At 42.6% G+C, this 22,438-nt stretch overlaps 1 protein-coding gene and 1 non-coding gene across 3 annotated transcripts in view; both read left to right on the forward strand.

The window, feature by feature from the left end:
* Positions 1-2,821: 2,821 nt before the first annotated feature.
* On the forward strand, positions 2,822-2,928 carry LOC111724487. The gene has a single exon (XR_002772783.1). It is a non-coding gene; the product is annotated as a U6 spliceosomal RNA (small nuclear RNA).
* Positions 2,929-14,606: 11,678 nt separating this feature from the next.
* The window catches only part of NELFCD (negative elongation factor complex member C/D), a 15,597-nt gene continuing 7,765 nt past the window's right edge, over positions 14,607-22,438 (forward strand). Inside the window, exons 1-5 of one of the 2 annotated variants that reach the window (XM_003787739.3) lie at positions 14,607-14,767; positions 19,701-19,816; positions 20,061-20,170; positions 20,976-21,085; positions 22,138-22,245. In XM_003787739.3, coding sequence (XP_003787787.1) covers positions 14,654-14,767; positions 19,701-19,816; positions 20,061-20,170; positions 20,976-21,085; positions 22,138-22,245 — 558 coding nt within the window. In that variant the 5' untranslated portion in view covers positions 14,607-14,653. The remainder of the gene's footprint in view (positions 14,768-19,700; positions 19,817-20,060; positions 20,171-20,975; positions 21,086-22,137; positions 22,246-22,438) is intronic. The other variant, XM_023511956.1, reaches the window with a different exon arrangement.

Below are 22,438 nucleotides of genomic sequence, written 5' to 3' on the forward strand. Positions count from 1 at the left end.
CATGGCTTAAGAGTATGCTTTCTGATCACAAAGGAATTAAACTAGAAACCAGTAACAAATGATATGTAGAATATCCTGAAATATTTAGAAAGTAATAGACTTCTAAATAACCCGTGGGCCAAAGAAAAGTCACAAGGACAATCATAAATATTTTTTGTTAATTTAAAATGAACATACGGCTTATTAAAATTTATGGGATTTAATTAAAGCAGTGCTTAGAGCAGTGGTTCTCAACCTTCCTAATGCCTCGACCCTTTAATACAGTTCCTCATGTTGTGGTGACCCCCAACCATAAAATTATTTTTGTAAATAATGGATAGCAATATATAAAAAGGATATAATACATTATAGCAAAGTGGAGGAGGTTATCCTGGAACATTCATGAATCAATTAATACAATTAATACAATTAATTCATGAATCAATTAATGCAATTCACAATCATTAAGATAAATTATTTTTGTAAATAATTAAAGGGTCATGGCATTAGGAAGGTTGAGAACCACTGGTTTAGAGGAAGATTGGTAGCATTACATGTGGGTATTGGAAAGTTATCAATGGCCTATGCTACCACCCTAAGAAACAATAAAAAAAGGAGTACACTGAACCTAAAGCAAATAGAAATAAGGAAATAATAGCCAAAATTTATGAAATTGAAAACAGAAAAAATAATGAAGAAAATAGAAGAAAAAATTTGTTCCTTGTAAAGGCTAATAAAATTTATAAGCCCTTAGCCTGATTGATCAAGAAAAAAGAGAAAAGATGGATTAAGCACACAGAATATTAGAATATAAATCTTGGACATTAAAAATATAGGGGAATATTTTAAATAACATTATGCCTCTATAGTTGACAAAAAAGAAATGAATAAATTGCTTGGAAGACACAAACTTCTAAAGCTCACCAAAGAGAAAATAAATAATCTAAGCATTCCTATACAAATCAGAGAACTTGAATCTGTCATTTGACGCCTTCCAAAGTTAATAAAAGTGCTGAATTCCACCAAGCATTTAGGGAAGAAATAATACAATTTCTCACAAATTCTTCCAGAAAATTGAAGAGAAGAAAATACTTCCCGAGTCATTTAATGAGTCCATTATACAGATACCCGAACCAGAAATAAATATTACGAGAAAAAAGAAAAATCTTTCAGGTGATTGTCTCTCATGAATACACACGTGAAAATTCTCAACAAAATATTAGCAACTGTATTCAGCAATATACAAAAAGGATATAATACATTATAGCTAAGTGGAGGAGGTTATCATGGAACATTCATGAATCAATTAATGCAATTCAATTGACCAAGAAAGAATAATCACATGAACAGTTCCATAAAAGCCAAAAAGATAATTTAACAACATTTATCATCATCAACTCATTATAAAAACTCTCCAGAAGGGAACTTCCTCAGTCTCACAATAGGCAATTACCAAAAACCTACAACTAATGCCGTACTCCACTATGAAAGACGTTCTCACTGTCACTCGCATTCAACAGCACACTGAAGGCCCTCCCCACGGGAATGAAGCAAGCACAAGAAACAAAAGTTGCATAGATCGGTGATAAAGAAATAAAATTACGATTCACAGATAACCTGACAGTCTATGCAGAAAACACAAAAGATTCTATATATTCTTTAAAAAGCTTCTAGAACTAGCAAATGCATTCGGCAAGGTCACAGCATGCAAGGTCAATTCATTGAATTGCTCCTATACCCTAGCAATGACAAAATGAAAAATTTGAAAGTACCATTTATAAGAACACTGAAAAAAAAAACAGTGAAATATGTAGGCTAAAATATAATAAAGGATGTGTAAGACCAGTATGCTGAAAAATACCAAACACTGGTAGGAGAAACAAGTAAGATCTAACTATATGGAGAGAGATTCTGTACTTGTGAATTGGCAGATTCACGATTATTAAGATAAATTCCATCAACGTAGACCTAGAAGTTCAGTGCAATCCTAATCAAAATCCAAAATCCTAGAATTCTGTCAAAATAGACAACTTGATTTTAAAATTTATATGTACAGGCAGAAGACCTAGAAGTGCCAAAATAATTTTAAAATAGAACAAAGTCCTGAATTAGGAAAGAGCTCAGCTGGGCAATTCTTTTGCCCCACTGGATCATGACAGAGGTCACTCAGTGACATTTGGCTAACAGTTGGGCTTCTCTATGGAGCACGAGAACCTTCACTCACACCTGGTATCTTGGTGGGGACAAGTGGGTGGCTGGGCTCAAATGGGCCTCTGCCCCCATGTAATATTCATAGTAGGTCTTTCTACCCTGTGGTCTGTCCAGCATAGTAGCCAGACGATGGCCTAAGGCTCTAAGAGTGAGTGTTCAAAGAGGCAGAAGAGGAAGCCACTGGTATCTGAAAGCCTGGACCCCCAAACTGACGGCATCACTTTGTACCATCTTCTACTGGCCCAAGCACCCAAATTCAGAGAGGAAGACATGGTGCTCACTTCCAGGTGGGAAAAGTGTCAGTGTATTTGTGGCCATCTTTAATCTTCCAGAAACTCCTATTGAGTTAATGGGTCTAAACAAGAATTATCAATGGCTGCAAACATCAAAAAAAAATGACCCAGCTACTCAGGAGGCTGAGGCAAGAGAATCGCTTAAACCCAGGAGCTGGAGGTTGCTGTGAGCTGTGTGATGCCACGGCCCTCTACCAAGGGCCACAAACTGAGACTCTGTCTCTACAAAAAAAAAAAAAAAAGGAGAAAAGAGAGAAAACTCAATGTTACATAATTCCTGCTGTAACCATAAAACACTACTACATAGGAAATACTTCCGCTTAAAAAAGTTGAATCTGGTGCTGGCTTCGGCAGCACATATACTAAAATTGAAATGATACAGAGAAGATTAGCATGGCCCCTGCACAAGGATGACATGCAAATTTGTGAAGCGTTCCATATTTTTGCAAAAATTAAAAAAAAAGTTGAATCTGAATCTGATCAAGTTTCTAGATTAACAAGGGACAAAGGAGCATGTTAAGATATGCCATGGGGGATAACACACACGTGCTCACACATGCTCACACGTACACGTTCTGTGCAGGTGAATAGGTGTGCAGCATATACGTTATTTTATACAGTCATGCATCACTTGATAGGGACACGTTCTAAGGCAGGCACTAGGCAATCCTGTCATCATGCAAACATCATAGAGGGTACTTACACAAACATTTTACTAGATGGTATCAGCCCCTACTCACCAGGCTGTATGGTATATATCCTCTTGCTTCCAAGCTACACTGTGGTGCAGCTGGTGACTGTATTGAATACTGTAGGCAACTGTAACATATTGGTATTTGGGTATCTAACCATAGAAAACGTACAGTAAAAATACAGCATAAAAGATAAAGATGGCGCACCTGTGAGGCACTTAGCCTGAGTGGAGCTGGCAGGACTGCTCTGCTCTTGCTCTCAGAGAAGTTGCTCTGGTGAGTCAGGGAGTGAGTGGGGAGTGAACATCCAGGCCTCGGACATCATGGGCACTGCTGTAGACTTTACAGACACCATGCACTTAGCGCCACTATATTTAAAAAATATATTTTTATTGACTCCATCTCTACTAAAAATAGAAAAATTAGCTGGGCGTGGTGGCAGGCTCCTATAGTACTAGCTACTTGGAGGCTGGGGCAGGAGGATGGCTTGAGCCCAAGAGTTTAAGGTTGTTGCGAGCTATGGTGCCACAGCACTCTAACCTGGGCAACAAAGCGAGACTGTCTCAAAAATAACTTTTTTTCTTTCTTCATTAATCAATTAACCTTAGCATATCATACTGTAACTTTTCAGACAGAACCTTTAAAATTCTTAAAAACTTTTGACTCTTTCATAATAACAGCTTAAAACACAAATACAAACATATTTTGTTATACAAAAATATTTTTTGTATCCTTATTCTGTAGGCTTTTTTCTATTTTTAAAAAATGTTTATTTTTTTATTCGTTTACTTTGTGAACTTTTGTTAAAAACTAAGACACAAATACACACATGAGCCTAGGCCCACGCAGGACCAGGGTCATCAGATCACACCCTGTCTTCCTCCTCCATTCTACACACTGCAGAGTTGTCAGGGGCAATGGCACACCTGGAGCTGTCACCTCCTTTGATAACAACACCTTCTCTGGAGCTACCTTCTGAAAGACCCATCTGAGGTTGTTTTACAGTTAACTTTTTTATAAGTAGAAGGAGTATTCTCTAAACTAACAATGGAAGTATAGTACAGTCAATACGTGAACCAGTAACACAGTTTGTTATCATTATCAAGTAGCACGTGTTGTATGGGCTATCCTTTTATATGACTGGCTGTGCAGGTGGTTTAAACCATCATCACCACAGACACGTGAGTCATGCACCGTGCTACTAACTTTGTGATGTCATTAGGTGATAGGAATTTTTTAGCTCCGTTATAATCTTATGGAACCACCATCATGGGCATGGTCCATCATCAACCAAAATGTCATTATGCGTCACACAACTATATTCTACATTTGTGGTTGTTTTACAATTACATGTGTTTAAGTTCAGATACTGAAAGAGCCCAGTATCAATGAGCCACCCTACTAATCATGCTATTTACCCCCCGTGAGAAATCAGGGCTTCCTGGAGAAATGGTACTGGCACGGGTGCCTGGAGCCTGGGGCACTTCATTGTATCAGAAAGAAAAGTGTCCAAAGAAAATGGAAATATATTTAAAAGACACAGAAACCAGCTTGAAAGCCTTCTCACTTGGGATAATGTCAATCTAGAAATTGGTAATAATAATAATGACTTCTCACTGCTATAAACAAAGAAATAAGAAGGAAGATCTTCCTAAGAGTGGAAAAGACAATTAATACATAGATGATAAAATCAGGAAATCACCATTTTGGCCCCCATGATAATTAATTGAGGAAAGAAGCATGAATGTACTCTCCAACCAGGGAAGGTGTTACGGATAGAGGAGCAAAGTGTAGAGACAAACCTGCCCCTGTGTAACAGATGTAAAAAGTAAATAAAATGGGGGGAAAAGCCATTATGTAAAGACACTGAAAATGTCCAAACCGGAGGAGAGGTTAATATAAAACACAATTGGAAGCGGCAAAGAGTGTGCATTTGTAGCTTTCTGACATGGGCTTATACCCTAAGCCTAATAGTTCCTAACTGTGGAAATCTGGGGTGAAACCACAGCCTACAGTTCCAAGGTATTATCAATCAGAGTTCAAGCAGGGAAAAGCAGTTGGAAATTTTAACAGGAAAGACTGCCAGTGAAAGTTTCACAGAGGGAGCAGGTGAGACTTAAATTCTGAATATCTACTCTGCCCAGTTCCCCCGGCTAACAAACAATCCATCTGTGTGCAGGGCAACCTCAGGTCCTGGGGAAAAAGGAGGCAGAGCCAAAGAGAAATCTCTTGAAAGACAGAGCTGTCCAGGAGGTAAGGTCTGTGAGTTTCCTCTTGGTCTTTTTCCTTCCGAGTGCGTTCCCAACAGTACCCAGGTTGGGTGACAAAGAACCGAAGCCTCAGAGGCAGAAAGTATCACGGCACGGACTCTAAAGCCTGCAGAGCAGCTGAAAATTAGGTAGAAATACATAGAAACAAGAAGCTATAGAAAGGCCGACCATGAAATTGAGCAGGCGCCAGGAAGCCCCAGGAGCCAGGCTAAAAAGCAGCAGTGAGAAATGTTCAGAACAGAACGGAGATGGGGGGGGCTCCGTATCATGGGGGGAAAGCTTTGTGGCTTTGTAGCTCACTCCTTGAAGTTAGTTGCCTATTAGAACAACAGCAAGACGATGATCCTCAGAAAAACACAGCAGAATCCAGAGACCACATGATACTAGCTATAATGTCCAAATTTCAACCCAAAATTATCAGACGGGCCCCTCCAAAGTCCCCAGATAAAAAAACAAAACAGAAACCAAGACAGTCAATAAAAATCGGATCTGATGGAACCCAGATGTTGGATTTAGCCGAAAAAGTCTTCCAAGAAGAGATACTATAAAGATGTTCAGGCTCGGCGCCTATAGCTCAACCGGCTAAGGCGCCAGCACGTACACCTAAGGTGGCGGGTTCGAATCCCCAGCCCGGACCCGCCAAACAACAATGATGGCTGCAACCAAAAAATAGCCGGGCGTTGTGGCGGGCGCCTGTGGTCCCAGCTACTTGGGAGGCTGAGGCAGGAGACTCGCTTGAGCCCAGGAGTTGGAGGTTGCTGTGAGCTGTAATGCCACAGCACTCTACCCAGGGCGACAGCTTGAGGCTGTGTCTCAAAAAAAAAAAAAAAAAAAAAAAAAAAAGATGTTCAAAGAATTAAAGGAAAGTATCATATAAATGAATAAACATATTTAGAATCGCAATAGAGAAATGAAAACTTTTGGGAGAAATTCTATAACTCGAAAGTACAATAACTGAAATTAAAATTTAACTAAAGGGAAAAGGCCTTGAAATTCAAAGAATTCAAAGTGAAAAAGAAAAAAAGGGAAGGTGAGAGGAAATTAAGCAGCTCACCCAATCAGGAAAGACTTTGTGGAGATACACATCTCTGGAACTTTTTCATCTTGCAAAACTGAAATTCTCGATCTATTAAACAACAGCTCTCTCTCCCACCTCTCCCCAGTCCCTGGAAAGCACCATTCTGCTTTGCGCAACTGTGATTTCATTTAGTTTAGATATCTCAACTAGGTAAAATCATACAGTATTTGCCTTTTTGTGACAGCCTTATGTCCTCAAGGTCCTTTTTAAGACTGAATAATAATCCAGTGCAGGTATGTATTTTATTTTATTTATCTATTCTTCTGTCAGTGGACATTTGGGTGTGTCTGTCCCTTAGCTATTGTGAATATTGTGGCTACATATGTGGGCATGTAAATATATACATTTTTTTAATTGTTGGGGATTCATTGTGGGTACAAAGAATTAGGTTACACTGATTGCATTTGTTAGGTAAAGTCCCTCTTATAATTGTGTCTTGTCCCCAAGAGGAGTGCCATACACCATGACCCCCTAGGCCACCTCTCTCCTCCCATGTGAATATTTCTTAAGAGACCCTGCATTAAATTTTTTTGGATAAGCCAGGAGTGGTGGCTCATGCCTATAATCCTAGTACTCTGGGAGGTGAAGTGGGTAGATCCTTTGAACTCAGGAATTCAAGACCAGCCTGAGCAAGAGCAAAATCCTGTCCCTTAGTGGAAAAACTAACTGGGCATCATGGTGGACACCTTGTAGTCCCAGTTGCTCAGGAGGCCGAGGCAAGAAGATGCCTTGACCCCCAAGAGTTTGAGTTTGCTGTCAGCTAAGAAGATGCCATGACACTCTATCCAGGGTGACAGACTGACACTCTGTCTCTAAATAATAAATAATTTTGGATATATTCCTAGAAATGGATATGATAATTCTATTTACAATTTTTTAAGGAACTACCAAACTATTTTCCATAGTGGTCGCATTGTGTTTTAATCCCACCCTTGCTGATTTTTTTTTTGTCCAGTTGTTTTTTATTGAAAGTAAGATATTAAAGTATCAACTGTTATTATCAAATTGTCTAATTTTTCTTTCAAGTCAGTCCATTTTTGCTTCTTGTCCTTTGAGTTACTCAGCAGAGGTTGATCTTAGTTACACATACATTCATAATTGTTATTTTTACCTCCTGTATGGACCCATTTGTCATTATGATTTGTCTCTGAGGCCTTAAACTCTATCTCGTCTGATATTAACATAAAATCACTCTCTTATGGTTACTGTTTGCATGGTATGTCTTTTTTTCATTCTTTGGCGTTGAATCTATTGCATTTCCTTTATAGACATATTCTAAGGTCTTGCTTTTTCATCCAGCAAGACTATCTGTGCCTTTTGAGGTACTTAACCCCGATTAAATTCACACTTAATGAAACTCCTCATACGGTTGGATTTACACTCCATTTGACCTTTTGTTTTTTATTTGTTTGATATCTCCGTTTTCCTTTAAGGCTTTGTTCAATGTTAAGTGTGTTTTCATGAACAACTTTATAACTTGATTTTTATTTTTCACCAGTTTTGAAGTTTTTCATTAATTATTGCTCTAGAGATTACAATGAACATCTTAATTTAGCATAATCTGATTCAGAATAGTTCTAACTTAATTTCAGGCAAATAAAGAAACTTCATTCCACTATATCTCATTTCCCCCGTTCTTTTGTTATTATAAATGCAACAAAACAGTGTTATAGTTATTACTTTCTCCAATATGACATTTTTAAAGGCAAAAGAAGAACTATAGTTTATTTAAAACTTTTATATTTATCATTTCTGATATTCTTCATTTTTCCTTGTGAATTTAACTTACTGTATAGTGTTACTTTTAACTGAAGAATTTCCTTCATTATTTCTTATAAGGCAGATCTGCTAGCAACAAATTCTTTCAATCTTTCTTAATCTGAGGACATATTTATTTTACCTTTATTTTTGATATTTGCTACATATAAACTTCTTGGTTGACAGTTGGCTTTAATCTAGCTATGTCATTCCATACCTTTGGCTTCCATTTATCTGATGGCAAGTTAGTCATTAATCATATTTCCTTTATTGATTTCAAGAATAGGAACAGAGGCTTGGCACCTATAGCTCACTGGTTAGGGCACTGGCCACATACACTGGGATTGGAGGGTTCAAACCTGGCCTAGGTTACAAGGGTACAAGTGAATCTTTCTAAGAGCAAAATGCGAACGTTTTAAAATAATAATTAAGAAAATGATAGGAAGGCTATGTTAACCAGTTTGATGGAAGTGTTTCGGATTGTGTGTGAAAACCCCACACTGTACCCCAGAAGTGCATTATTGTACATAGTTACCATTCAATAAAAATAAAAAATAAAAATAAAAAACCTGGCCCAGGCCTGCTAAAAACAACAATGACAACTATACTAACAACAACAAAAATAGCTGGGCACTGTGGTAGCCGCCAGTAGTCCCATTTACTTGGGAGGCTGAAGCAAGAGAATCACTTAAACCCAAGAGTTTAAGGTTGCTGTGAGCTATGACACCACAGCTCTCTAGCCTGTGCAACAGAGTGAGACTCTGTCTCAAAAAAAGAAGACTAGGAGGAGAGGCTGGTCACAGTGGCTCATACCTGTGATCTTAGTATTCTGAGAGGCTGAGGGTGGATTCCTTGAGCTCAGGAATTTTGAGACCAACTGAAGTAAGAGTGAGACCCCAACTCTACTAAAAATAGAAAAAACAAACAAACCTCTAAGAATTAGCTGGGCATTGCAGCCAGTACTTGTATTCGCAGCTACTTGGGAGCTACTTGGGGGAAAAAAAACAAAAAACAAACAATGGGAACACATAAGATAATATGTCACAGAGTCATACTGTTCTTACTTGATATTTAGTAATTTCCATTAATAAATGCTTCTCAGTTTGTGGTATGCCTTTGGTCTATTTCCAGAGGCCTGCAATGGCTATTTTTACTAGTTTTGTCCAGCATTGTTGCTACTTTTGGGGGACAGAATTTGTCAACCTCACTTTGTTGTCATGGAAGATATGAGAAAATGGTTTGTTATTTCCAGATGAAATGGAAGCCACTGCAATGAGGGACATGATCTGATTTGTGTTTTAAAGAGCATTTTGGGGTGGGGTGGGGGCAGTGGCTCACGCCTGTCATCCCCGCACTCTGGAAAGCTGAGGTGGGTGGTTTGCTTGAGCTCAGGAGTTCAAGACCAGCCTGAGCAAGAGCAAGACCCCATCTCTAAGAAAAGTAAAAAACTAGCTGAGAGTGATGGCAGGCATCTGTCCTAGCTACTCAGGAGGCCAAGGCAGAAGGATTGCTCAAGCTCAAGGTTCCTGTGAGCCAGGCTGATGCCACCCAGGGAGACAGAGTAAGATTCTGTCTCAAATATAAACAAACAAATAAATAAGCACTTTGGATACTCACATTAAATATTGCTGCATAAAAAATTACACCAAATTTGTCTGATTGAAACAACACACATGTATTACGTTGTCATTTCTGTAGGAAGTTTGGAAGCAATTTAGTCCAGTGGTTCTGACTCAAGGTTTCTTATAAGTTGCAAACAAGCTGTCAGCTGGAACTTGACTGGCAGTGGAGGATCTCTCTTCAAACTCATTTAGTTGTTGTGGGAGGCCTCAGTTCCCTCACTTTGGTTATCTCCACAGGAACGCTCTCAACTTGACATCTGGATCCCTGCAAAGCAAGTGATCTGAGTGTGTGCAGCCAAGACGGAAGCCTCATTGCCCTTCCGTGACCTGGTCCATGAAGCCCCCCACTGTCACTGCTTTATTTTATTCTGTAGCAGTAAATTACTAAGTTCAGCCTATACTCAAGAAGAGGGGAATTTAGCGCCACTTCTTGAAAAGAAGAGTATAAAAACGTTTTGTAGATATATTTTGCAACCCATCCTGCTGCTGCTTGTAGCATGAACCACAATAGAGCAAGGAAAGATGAGTCAGATCAATTTGAGTCTATTGTTGTTGCCCAGGTGAGAGCTGGCAGGAGCCTGGACTAAAGTGATGGCTGACAGAGAGAGACGAGCGGATAGATTTGAAGTTGACTTTTCCAGTGGATTGATGGAGGGTTTGCCTTTGGATTGGGTAGGAGTGGAGGAGGGAGAGACAGGGATGATTCCAGGTGTCTGGTATTAGTCACTGCGGAGATGAGAGCCCCATGTTATGAGAGGTCAAGATCACATTTGGGGTGTACATGGAGATGCTGAGATGCTCACAGGAAACCTACCATTGAATTCCACAGGCAGTGAGGTCAGTCAAATACACAAGCCCGAGATCAGAGGAGACAGGAGGGCTGGAGATACAAATTTGAGAGTTCTCCTCATATAAATGGCTTAAAAAACGTGCAATAAATGAGGTCCCCTAGGAAGAGAGTGGAAGTAGAGAAAGAGATCCAGATCCAAGTCCTGAGGAACTGCTATATCTAGAGAGCAAGCAGAAGGACAAAAAGGAAAGAAGTCTGGGAAGAAGCAGCTGATGAGGCAGGAGGAAAACCAGCCAGCATGGCACGATGGGTACAGAGGACCAGCAGCGCTGCTTCCCAGCCAGCCGTGGCATGATGGGTACAGAGGACCAGCAGCGCTGCTTCCCAGCCAGCCGTGGCATGATGGGTACAGAGGACCAGCAGCGCTGCGTCCCAGCCAGCCGTGGCATGATGGGTACAGAGGACCAGCAGCGCTGCTTCCCAGCCGGCGTGGCACGATGGGTACAGAGGAGCAGCAGCGCTGTGTTTCAAGAAGGATAGAGCTGACATCTGTGACAGTCAATAACTGTTCAGAGATCAAATAGAATTAGAGAAGTGTCTTTTTGGACATGAGAGAAGAAATAGTGGCACTGGCATGAAGGAGACAAAAGACAGATAGAGGCGGGTTGAAATAAGATTAGAAGATAAAAATGTTAAGAACTGGGACATTTATTATACACTCTCTGGGTAAGACGCTTCCAGCTGTAATCTGTCCAGCCTGCTAACCCTCTCCCAAATGCGTTCAGTCCGTCCTCGGGCCTGCCTTCATCTTGGTTACCATCAAGTCTCACTTGGATGTTTCAACAGCATCCTCACTAGTCTCTTAGCTTCTGCTTTGCTCCTCTGGGAAGATCTTTTCGCCAAAGGGCAGCCAGAACAAGCTGAAAATCTACATCTGATCACACATCACTCTTGTGTTGAAAAGCTTCCCATGGCGACCCATTACCCGGGAGATAAAGATAAAGTCCCTGCCCTGGACACGTTTCTTTTTTCTTTTTTCTTTTTTTTTTTTTTGCAGTTTTTGGCTGGGATGAGGTTTGAACTCACCAACTCCAGCATATGGGGCCGGTGCCTTACTCCTTTGAGCCATGGCACCTCCCCCCTGGACACGTTTCTAAGCCATCTGGCTCCACCTTCACTGTCTGGTCCCTCTGGCCCCTTTCTCCTACCTTTGTCTGCTCTCCAGACATTTTCTTTCACTTTCATCTTTTATCTTCTCACTGTGCTTTACTCTCTTTGTCCTCCAAATGCAAGCTGTTAGGTCTCAGCTCAAACATCATTTCCATGGAGCTTTCCTTGGCCTCTCTGAGGTCCCCGTGCTTTTCTTATCATCAGAGACAAGCTTCTCTTTTCTTTTTCTCGGCCATTAGCAGTAGACCAACTGTGTGTCTGGTTCAGTTTTGTGTCAGCAATGACACCTAGTAGGCACTAGGTGACAACAGGAGGCATTCAATAAACTTTTCTTGAATGCAGTAAAGTGAAACCTATTTCTCATTTCCATGGAAATTCTCCACCAGAATTTTTCTTAAACAAACAAACAAAAATCTTAAATGACTTTAGGAGTTACTTAAGTAATGCAAGCTCATTTAGACAATGCAGACGTGGCTTCTCTAAAACAACAGGTCAACAATATCTCAGGAGGGAAGATATACAGACTCAGATATTCTAATCATTTCAACTTGCAGACTGAATGTAATGTTTGTATTACTAGTTGTTTGTTAATCTATTTATTTTTTTTTGAATTTTACTTTCAATGGTCTTAGTTTGAAGTTTATTTTTTTCTTATTTATTTATTTGTTTATACAGAGTCTCACTTTGTGGCCCTCAGTACAGTGCTGTGGCATCACAGCTCACAGCAACCTCCCATTCTTGGGCTTAAGTGAGTCTCTTGCCTCAGTCTCCCAAGTAGCTGGAACTATAGGCCCCCACCACAATGCCCAGGGTCTCACACTGGCTCAGGCTGGTCTCAAATCTCTGAGCTCAGGGCAATCCACCCACCTCGGCCTCCCAGAGTGCTGGGATTATAGGCGTGAGCCACCACACCCTGTAAATCTATTTATTATTAAATGGATTAGCTAACCTTTTGGTTGAGGGAGAGGTGAGTTAAATAGTCTCCCTGTAGGCACATTTAGTTATACATGTATTAATTTGTCTGCTTTCAAGTCAGGCACTAATTTTTTAAAAAGTCCAGAAGGAAAGGTACTAGGAGTTTAACAGCCATCAATTCTCTCCAACATTTTGAGCAAGCAAATGAAAATGAGCCCTGAAACAAGCCAACAGCAGGGCACTCATTACCTTCATACACTTTAATCTTGCAAATAGAAGCTGGAGCTTGATCCATTGAATCCAGAGCTGCAGACTTCCCCTGCAAGATATCTCCACATGGCTGGTCTGTTGGCACCTCTAATTCAGCATGTCCCTATGTGAACTCTCTATCTTCCCTGGCAGAAACCTGTCCCCTTCCTGGGTTCTCTGTCTCTGCAGTGAGCCTCCATCCATACCCGGGCTGGATGTCTCTGCAGCATTTTCCTTGCCCTGCTCCTTGTACTCTTGCCCCCTCCTCACAAGGCAGTTGCTGCCTCTGCATTCTACCCCAATCTCACAGCAGCCGTCTGAGCCCCTACTTGGCTCCCTTAACTCTGACGGAAGAAGCCTCTTCTCCCCCACCACAAGAAGCCTCTTAATTCTCACCTCCCCTCTGTAACACCTCCTCAACTATGGGAAATGGCTTTGAAAACCCAGATATGTTCGGTCACCCTGTCAAAGCAAACAAACCGAAAAAATCCAAAGGTTTCATCTTCCTCATAATTACTGACATTTGCTGAGCCCCCTACCGTGTGCAAGTTCTGTGCTCAGTCCTTAGTATAGGTTATTGCATGAAATTCTCACAAATGACCCTCCCTTTATAAAGACCTAAGTCCCTACCAAGATCTGGCCCTGCCTGCCTCATGCATCCCACCTAGATTTCTCTTTGGTTTGCTAGCTACTAGCCTTCATGGCCTTTCTGTCCCAAGGTCACATGCCAAACCTTTGCTCTGGCAGTTCCCATCTTGAAAATGTTCCCCCTGGGTTTTATTTATTTTATTATTATTTGAAACAGAGTCTCAGTTTGTCACCCTCAATAGAGTGCCATGGCGTCATAGCTCACAGCAACCTCAGACTCCTCGGCTCAAGTGATTCTCTTGTCTCAGCCTCCTTAGTACCTGGGAGGGAATACAGGCTCCTGCCACAATGCCCGGCTATTTTTAGAGTCAGGGTCTCGAACTTGAGAGCTCCGGTGATCCACCTGCCTCAGCCTCCCAGAATGCTGGGTTACAGGCGTGAGCCACCGCGCCCAGCCCCTTCTGGGTTTTAGTGCTTGACCTTCTCATCATATGATGCTCAGCCCCAGGGTCTCTCCTGTTATCACAGAACACTAGCCCTGTCACGGTCATTTCATTTGTTTCTTCTTCAGCTCCCTTGGTAGAATGCAGGCTCCATCAGGGCAAGGACCATGTCCAATTTGTTCACTAGTGAGCTCTAGGGAGTAGCACTGTGCTAGACTCCATAAACATTTGTCAAATGAATGAAAGGGGTGCATGAAAGCCTCCTCCATAAATGGTCGCTGTCATCAACATTCTAGAGCTTTTTTCTCTAATGCTCTTCATTAGGGGCATGGGCATTACCTTTCAAGGCATCCAGAGCTGACAGTGTTAACCGCCCTGCTCAAAACTTTTTGCTATTTTTCATCCGGCTGTCACTTTCTCCCCGCCCTCTTCCCTGTGAGCGACCAGGGGCGTTCCCTTGGTCCCCTTTGTCCCGCCCCTTCCTTCAGGCCACGCCCCCACCCAGGCCCCACCTCCCTCTAAGCCGAAGCGCTCGGCCTCCGGGGGGCGGGGCCACAGCCGCGCGTGCGCCAGTCCGCTTGTTCCTGTCGCGCGCATGCGCCGCGGTCGCTCGCGGAAAAGAATGGCGGGGACCGCGCCGGCTGCTATCATGGATGAGGACTACTTCGGGAGCGCGGCCGAGTGGGGCGATGAGGCAGACGGCGGCCAGGTGAGTCGGGGTACCGGGTGCCCCTCGACGAAAATCGGTCATTTTCGCCGCAGGTGCTGGCCGCGAGCCTCGCGGCGCTAGGTCGCGGGAATACAGGGGGTGTGAACGCGCGCCCGGCCCCCCTTGTGGTTCAGGCACAGCCCGCCCCCTCTGACCACTGGCGGGCTCCCCCGACCCACCCTGGGCCGGGCAGCAGGGCGCCCTGGGCGTCTGCCTTCTCGTCTGCAGGATGACAGGGGCGGGGGCGAGAGACAGAAGCCCCCGTAAGGCTCCGAGACCCCTGTTGGACCCTGGCTCAGTGCTGGGTGGTGGTACTTCCTGCCCCCATGGCGGAGTGGGACGCAAACTCTAAGGTGGACGACGGGGCCGGGAACCACACAGTATTGAACTAACAAAAGTACAGTTCAAAAACTTTAGGCAGCATCACTGTGGGAAAGTAAAACTTTGCTCATTCCTACACGCGTTTTCTTCTCTTGTAAACCATACTCTTTTCAGCAGTTTGGGCTGATTTCATCTACTTTTGGGCTAAATGGCAGGATTTTCTGGCCTTGACCATCCAGGGTTTGGAGTGAGAGCCCAGGAGGGGTCGTTGTGTTGACCCCCGAAGACAGAGATTGGGAAGCCAGAGCAGAGAGCCCCAGTTTGTTTTCACCTGTGTGTCCCGGCCTTATTCCAATCTTAAAGATCACCTGAGAAGCGGGATTGAAATACAACTTGTCGGGTGAACTTGCATTTTTAACAGGAATCAAAGTTAGGAATGTTTGGTAACTACCAAACTGATATTTTGATGGAATTAAAGGATGAAGTGTTATGCCAAACACAGGCGTTGTGTTTCTGGAACTGAAAGGGACCCGGTGTGGGTAGTTGGCAGGAGGTCCATAGGGAGCAGGCTCTGGTGGGCCTTGGAGAGCTGCTGAGCAGGATAGCCTGTTCAGAAGTTTTGGACCAGGAGTGACCCGTGTAGATCTGCATATTGGATCATTCCACATCGTTGGAGGCCTAGAGTGGAGGGAACAAAGAGTCAGATATAGCTAATTGAGAGGCCAGGCCAGGTGCTTCATGCATTTACTGCTTTCCATGCTCAAGATTTTGTGTTGGGTGTTACTCTCATTTTGTAAATGAAGAAAGTGAGACAAAAAGACTCAGTGACCTGCCGTAGGTCATGAAAATAATTAGTGAAGGAAGGAAGGAGGATCCAGACTCATGTCTTTTATCTACATTGCCACTTCATCAAACTTCCGACCACCTGTAGTGTTCCAGATGGGCGGGTCTGAATTAGCTCAAGGGTGGGTTGGTGTTTTTCACATTGAGCCTTTGAGTCATAAAGTGTTAGAACGCAAGCATATATATCCAAGCAAGCATATATATCTAAGCTAGCATATATATCTAACGCGAGCGTATATATCTAGTCCAGTGACTTCGTTTTAAAGCCTGAGCACGTGAGTTACTTCCCCCAGCTTATGTAGTCAGGCCTAGACCCCACTGATGGGTTAGGGAGTCTTACGTTTGGAGAATTTTAATCATGATCCTAATTCTGCACATTGACCTGGTTGGGCTCTCCTTGATGAGGAGGTGGGCCAGGTGTTCCCGTCATGTTCATTCTAACTGTGACTCTGCCGGGAGATGTACAGAAAATTAGGGAAGATGATGGAAGGGTGGTATGAGCTGGATTTTGAAAGATAGTAACTCAAATTCTTTTACCTTGGTGCCATGTAAAACGGATTTGGGAGAATGTAAGGAAGCTACTGTGATGTTAAGTCCACAGAAACCAAGAGCTACAGAAATCAGAAATGATTAATCTGGCTGTAGGTAGGAGGTGATACTGGACAGGTGAACGTGTAAAGCACCAGCTAGAGCTTAGATGTTTCTTCCTGAGTGAGGTGGGAAACCACAAGCAGCAGAGCAGAGATTCTCAGCCGAGGGGTCGCGGCACACTGGTGTGCCTGAGAGGATTTCAGGTGTGCTGCGAAAATGTTTATAAAGATCATTAATTAAATTATTTTCTAAAGAAGTTCAAAGCACAGTAAATATATTCTTTTTTTTTCCCCTCCTTTTTTTGAGCACCATAATTTAAGTGTGCCTCGGAAGTTTTAACTACAGGTTCAAGTGTGCCATGAGATAAAAGGTTGAAAACCACTGCAGCAGAGGATGCTGATTTGAGATCACTGTGCTATCTGTGAACGATGATGGAAAGGAAGGAGTGAGACCAGGTCATTCCTGGGATAATGCTCCTGCAAAGCCGTAAAACATGAGGAAGAGAAGTGGCAACTGTGGAAAGAAGGGCCACGTAGGATAGCTCCGTGGGAGTTAGAAAGTTTCTTCCTGATGGGATGTCGGTCGGGGTAGGATGAGGGAGCAGAAAGCGGGGATGACTGCGGGGTTTCCAGATGATGAATTTTTTTTACTAAAATGGGGGTTGAGAGAGACGAGGTCAGTTTTGGACCTAAGGAGCTTGGAGTACTTGGGAGATGTCTGAATGGAAATGAGAATAGACTGTTGAGTACTTAACGTTGGATGGGGAGATAGTGGTCAATCCAGGCTAAACACTAGATGTGTAAGCCCGCAGATGGCATGACTTAAGGTGTGGTAGATGAGGTGAAAGCCCAGGGTGGGTACACATAAGAACGAGCATCAGGGTGAAATCCAGCCTTCCTTTGCACCTGTGCTCAAGGCTCCTATACAGATGTGGTCAGAGCGAGGACTCCGTGGTCAGAGCGAAGACTCCGTGGTCTTCACTGTGCAGTCACTGGGCTCCTTGTGCTCCCAAAGCACTGCTTTCAGAATGTTATTCCAGATCAGGAGTGGGCAAAGTTTTCTGTGAAGGGTCAGATAGTAAATATTTTAGGTTGTGCACGTCTCTGTCACACTACTCAACTCTGCCTTATGGGGGAAAGGCAGTACTTAAAAGAATAGATGTGTCTGTGTTTTAATAAAACTATTTACAAAAACTGGAGAAGGCTGGATTCAGCCTTGGGCCATAGTTTGCTCATCCAGCAGCTTTGACTGCCTTTGGTTAGAGTCAGTGGAGGTTGGTCTCACCTACTAGTTTGTGAAATTCTTCCAGGGAAAAAGCCATGTCTCGTATTATATTTTCTCAGGCTCCCTAGGTGGTGATGAGCACAGTGCTCCATACAGAGTAAGCATTCCAAAGGCCTCTGCTTGTTAGGTAGGATGGTAGTGTTACACGGGACAGCCCTTGGGGTGGCCCAGGCCATTGCCGGCACGTAGCCGTCAGCACGTGAGAGGCCTCCTTCACCCTCGGTTCCCACCCAGAAATGAGACTAGAATCCAGCCAGCAAGTAGATTTAAGGCAGTTAGTGATCTTTACTTTCTACTGGTAAATTTATGCCTTTATGAATCAGTTTGTTAGTCTTTATGGGAAAGCATTAAAAGTCATATATGAAATAATAGTGAAAAACAATAGTTAATATATATGGGACTCTTATGAGAGGGTAGGCATTATCCTTAAGTATTACAAAAATTAGCTCATGGAATCCTCACTACACTCACAGGGAGCAAGTGCTGTTATAATCTTTGTTTAGCAGGGGAAAAAATGGACAGTCTTAAGAGAGGTGAGGTAGCTCACGTGACCACAGCACTCGGTCTGCCCGGGTGGAGTTGGGTTCAGGCCCACTGTGCTCCTGGGTCCCATGTCCTCAGCTGCTTACTACTTTAAGGTGACCAGATTTTAACATTGGTAAAGTGGGACATCATTGACCAGGTGTGTGTGTGGGGGGGGTTCTTAATTAAAAATTTGGTCTATATGGAGCAACAAAAATTTTCATAGAACACAAAAATAGTATTGTGCTATATATTTTTTAATTTCAACATAAGTATAGTTTACAAATATAATACATTAAAAATATGTATAGTATTATTCTTTGGCATATTTCTCATTTGAATGAGTTTTTTTAGTAGATTGCTGTTGTTGTTTAAAAGATCATGAAATTTTTCAGAAGAATTTGTTAAATTATATTTCACACATAAAATGGCTTTCAAAGTCTCAACACTTAATTGTGATTTTTCTGATGTCCACACTTTATTTACCGTAGAAAAAATGCATTCAGTCGCAACATTAGTTCCTGGAAAGGACAGTGCGTATCCCACAATTTTTAGTGCATTATTGTATGGAACATGGTTTGTTTCAAAATGATGAAATATTTCTTACCATTTGTTCTCTATTGTGATTTTTTTGCTGATGCCCAAGATTTAACCTTTTCCTTATCAATATATTTTTTTAATCATGATACCTCGTAAGTCGTAAGTGTAACTTTCAAGGCCGGCACTAGACTTTTTGCCACCACTATAAAATATAAATAATATGAGTACTGTCTGCTAAATTCATGAAATAAATAAAGTACTTGCCTAAATAATCTGAATAGCTGATTTGTTGACATCACTTGTTTAACTAGCACTAGCATGCAGCACGATGTATATCATCTGAGAGACAGTTACAAAATGTTTTTGTCATTGCCAATGTCAAGAAATGCCATTGTTCATTAAGTCCAAACAATGGTGGTTGAATTCTAACAGCTGATCAACAACGTGAACTTTGATAAACAGTTCTCGATAATCAATTTTCAACAATTATTTGTTATTATTAAAGTTTAACATTATAAAATTAACAAAAATAATATAAAACTCATATCCTGGCGACATAGCCACATGGCAGCCAAAAACTGCATATTCCATTCCCATTCTCCCGCCGTTCCCTAGCTTGTCGTGCATTCTTTCCAAAAATCTGGACTGTCCTGCCAAAAGCAGGACATCTGGTCACTTTACTTGTCCAGCTACTTCATGATGGTGTCACAAATGCCACATGAAATGGTGTGTGTAGATACTTAGGAAACAGACAGCATTGTAGAGATTTAAAATGAGATTATAGGATGTTTATATTAATGAAAAAGTCATGGCTCTTGGCATTTACCGGCAGCAAGAGGATGATTCAGGAGAAGGAGAGGATGATGCCGAGGTCCAGCAGGAATGCCTGCATAAGTTTTCTACCCGGGATTATATCATGGAGCCCTCCATCTTCAACACTCTGAAGAGGTATGTGAGAAAGGTGTTGGTACCGGGAGGAGAGTGGGGCGAGTCAGAGAGCATTTAGTGATGGACCTAGAAGATGAGACGTGAAGTGAGAACAGCGTGACACAGGGATGAAGGGCTTCGAGGGTTCCCCTTGCCCCTTTGACAATCTGAAAGCCTAGTTGATTACCTTCCTCCTTCCCTCCTTGTCCACCCAGGCTCGCCGTTGTTCCTCGTAGTGTAATTGCTGCTTTGTCACTTTCCCTAGGTATTTTCAGGCAGGAGGGTCTCCAGAGAATGTCATCCAGCTCCTATCCGAGAACTACACTGCTGTGGCCCAGACTGTGAACCTGCTGGCCGAGTGGCTTATTCAGACAGGTGCTTTGTGGGTGGCCCCTGTCCTGGCTAGTCACTCCCCCATCCCCAATTTTTAAATGCTCCTTTGGATCATTGTAATACTGAGAACTGGAAATGCCTTCTTTGTTTTCCTGGTTTTTAAGAGTCATATAAGTAAGAGCTGAACTTTTTACTCAGTTTTATCTGTTTGACTCTTACCTTTGATTTAATAATTGAGGTTTTCTGATAGCCTGCAAACGTGATTCTCATTGAGCTGTTTTCCCTACCATGTGTAGAATTATAGGATTATACAGTATATGTTCGGTGTGTCATTTTCAAGATGTCCATTATAGCAAGTAGTAAATGATGGATAATCAGGCCTGGAGGTGATTATGGCTTTTAGCTAATATGATAAAAGTAGAGCCTTCCTGTAACTCCACTGAACTGGGGAGAGATGACATCACTGAAGGAAGTGCCGTCAGGACGAGCTGATTCAGTGTGTCTCTCCTGACCGGCATCTGCTCCCTTCTGCTGGGCAGGGATATGTTTTCCATCTGCCGGTCAGTTTTGGCCGTTTGTCTTTCGTCAAGCACGTGAGATCTTACGGATGTTGCCCTCCTTCCATGTGGATGGGGTGAACTGTCCTTGTCTACTCCACTCTGGGCTCCTCCTTGAGTCTTACTTCTGAATGTATTTAATGACTGTTTTTAAGAGTTTCAAAATTTTTTATAAGTGATTAGAAGCAATTCCGTAATATGTGGTTCTCATGGAGACTTTGGCTTTTTTCTAAAGCAATGCAATGAATTTGAGAGATTGCCATTGTCTAGTTGCTTTTGTTTTCTTTCAGGTGTTGAGCCAGTGCAGGTTCAGGAAACTGTCGAAAATCACTTGAAGAGTTTATTGATCAAACATTTTGACCCCCGCAAAGCAGATTCTATTTTTACTGAAGAGGGAGAGGTGAGAAATTATTTCTCTTTGTGTGGTGTCAGTTCCTGGGGTCTTTTTCTAATTCCTTGTGTACAGTGAAGTGTTACGTAAGTATTGTAAGAACTGGGTACTAAATCAGAGTGTGAGACTAAAGTTGCATAGAGTTAGAGCTGCCCTTTACGCTCAGTGAAATAAGATGTGTTCACACGAGAGGAACACAGGTGCTGGGTGGAGAGGAGGGACAGTAGGTTCTTAACTGTTTGCAAACTCAAGCTGACTCTGGACCACAGCTCTTGGAGTGGTTTGCTGTGTGTTCATTTGGGTCCTCCAAGAAGCACATGCCAAGACTAGATGTGCGAGTGATTATGGAGGAGACAGCTGTACGGGAAGGTGGGTAAGGGCTGGAGGTGCCAGGATACAGAGCTGACCCTTGAGGGCAAGAAGAAGGAAGGAGGGTTGGTGGGGAGAGTTTCTGCCATGTCAGTGGGGAGTCTTTAAGCCATAGGTGCCCATCCTGGGAGTCCAAGTCCCCTGGACAGGCCTGCTTCAGAGGTCCTGCTATGCTGAGTCAGTGGCTAGGGGAAGCCATGGGGAGCCTAGCCTTGGCACAAATGGGATGGCAGGTCCAGAGCACAGCTTCCAAGGCCATCAGTCCTACAGGAGGAGAGATGAGGGACACATTTTCAAGGCCATTACATATGGCGATGGGCCAAATCATCTGTACCACTTAAATGGCCTTTTTCTCTTTTGCCAAGGCCCAAGGGCATACAGGTGCTATAGCATGAGCTCCTTGTGTGTGTGAAGTGACCCAGCTACACTTCTCAATGGCTTCTGAGTGTCTCCTGGGAAGTGCCTTTTAGTCCCCTCTTGGGTTGAGTCACATCTTCTGAATTTGGTGAGTGGACATCCAGGGCCCTCCTTAGCTACTCAGCCAGTTGTGAGGCCATGACCAGCTCTGGATCTGTTTTCGGGAGCTACACCCTCATGGCGGCTCTTCCAGCACGGATATTCTGTGATTGTTTATAAGCTTAATCTTCACTTGAGCTAAAGCTAGGTTGGTTTGTTTGTTTCTTTGTTGGCAGACTCCAGCCTGGCTTGAACAAATGATCGCTCATACTACGTGGAGAGATCTTTTTTATAAACTGGCTGAAGCTCATCCAGACTGTTTGATGCTTAACTTTACTGTTAAGGTAGGAAGAGGACTAGAATTAGAGAAAAGATTAAAGTGTGTATGAACGAGGGTTACTTTTGGTTGTTTGGTGATCTGTTCATCCTTTGAAAATTCATCTTTACTGTTTTGGTGAAGGTCTTCATTGTTTCCCTTTATAGGAAGGCTAAGAGAGATAAGAAAAACATAAAATTTGTATCTTTGCTTTTTTTTTT

The sequence above is a fragment of the Otolemur garnettii genome, unplaced genomic scaffold (assembly GCF_000181295.1).
Source record: "Otolemur garnettii isolate 467f Iridium unplaced genomic scaffold, OtoGar3 scaffold00023, whole genome shotgun sequence".
NCBI lineage: Eukaryota > Metazoa > Chordata > Mammalia > Primates > Galagidae > Otolemur > Otolemur garnettii.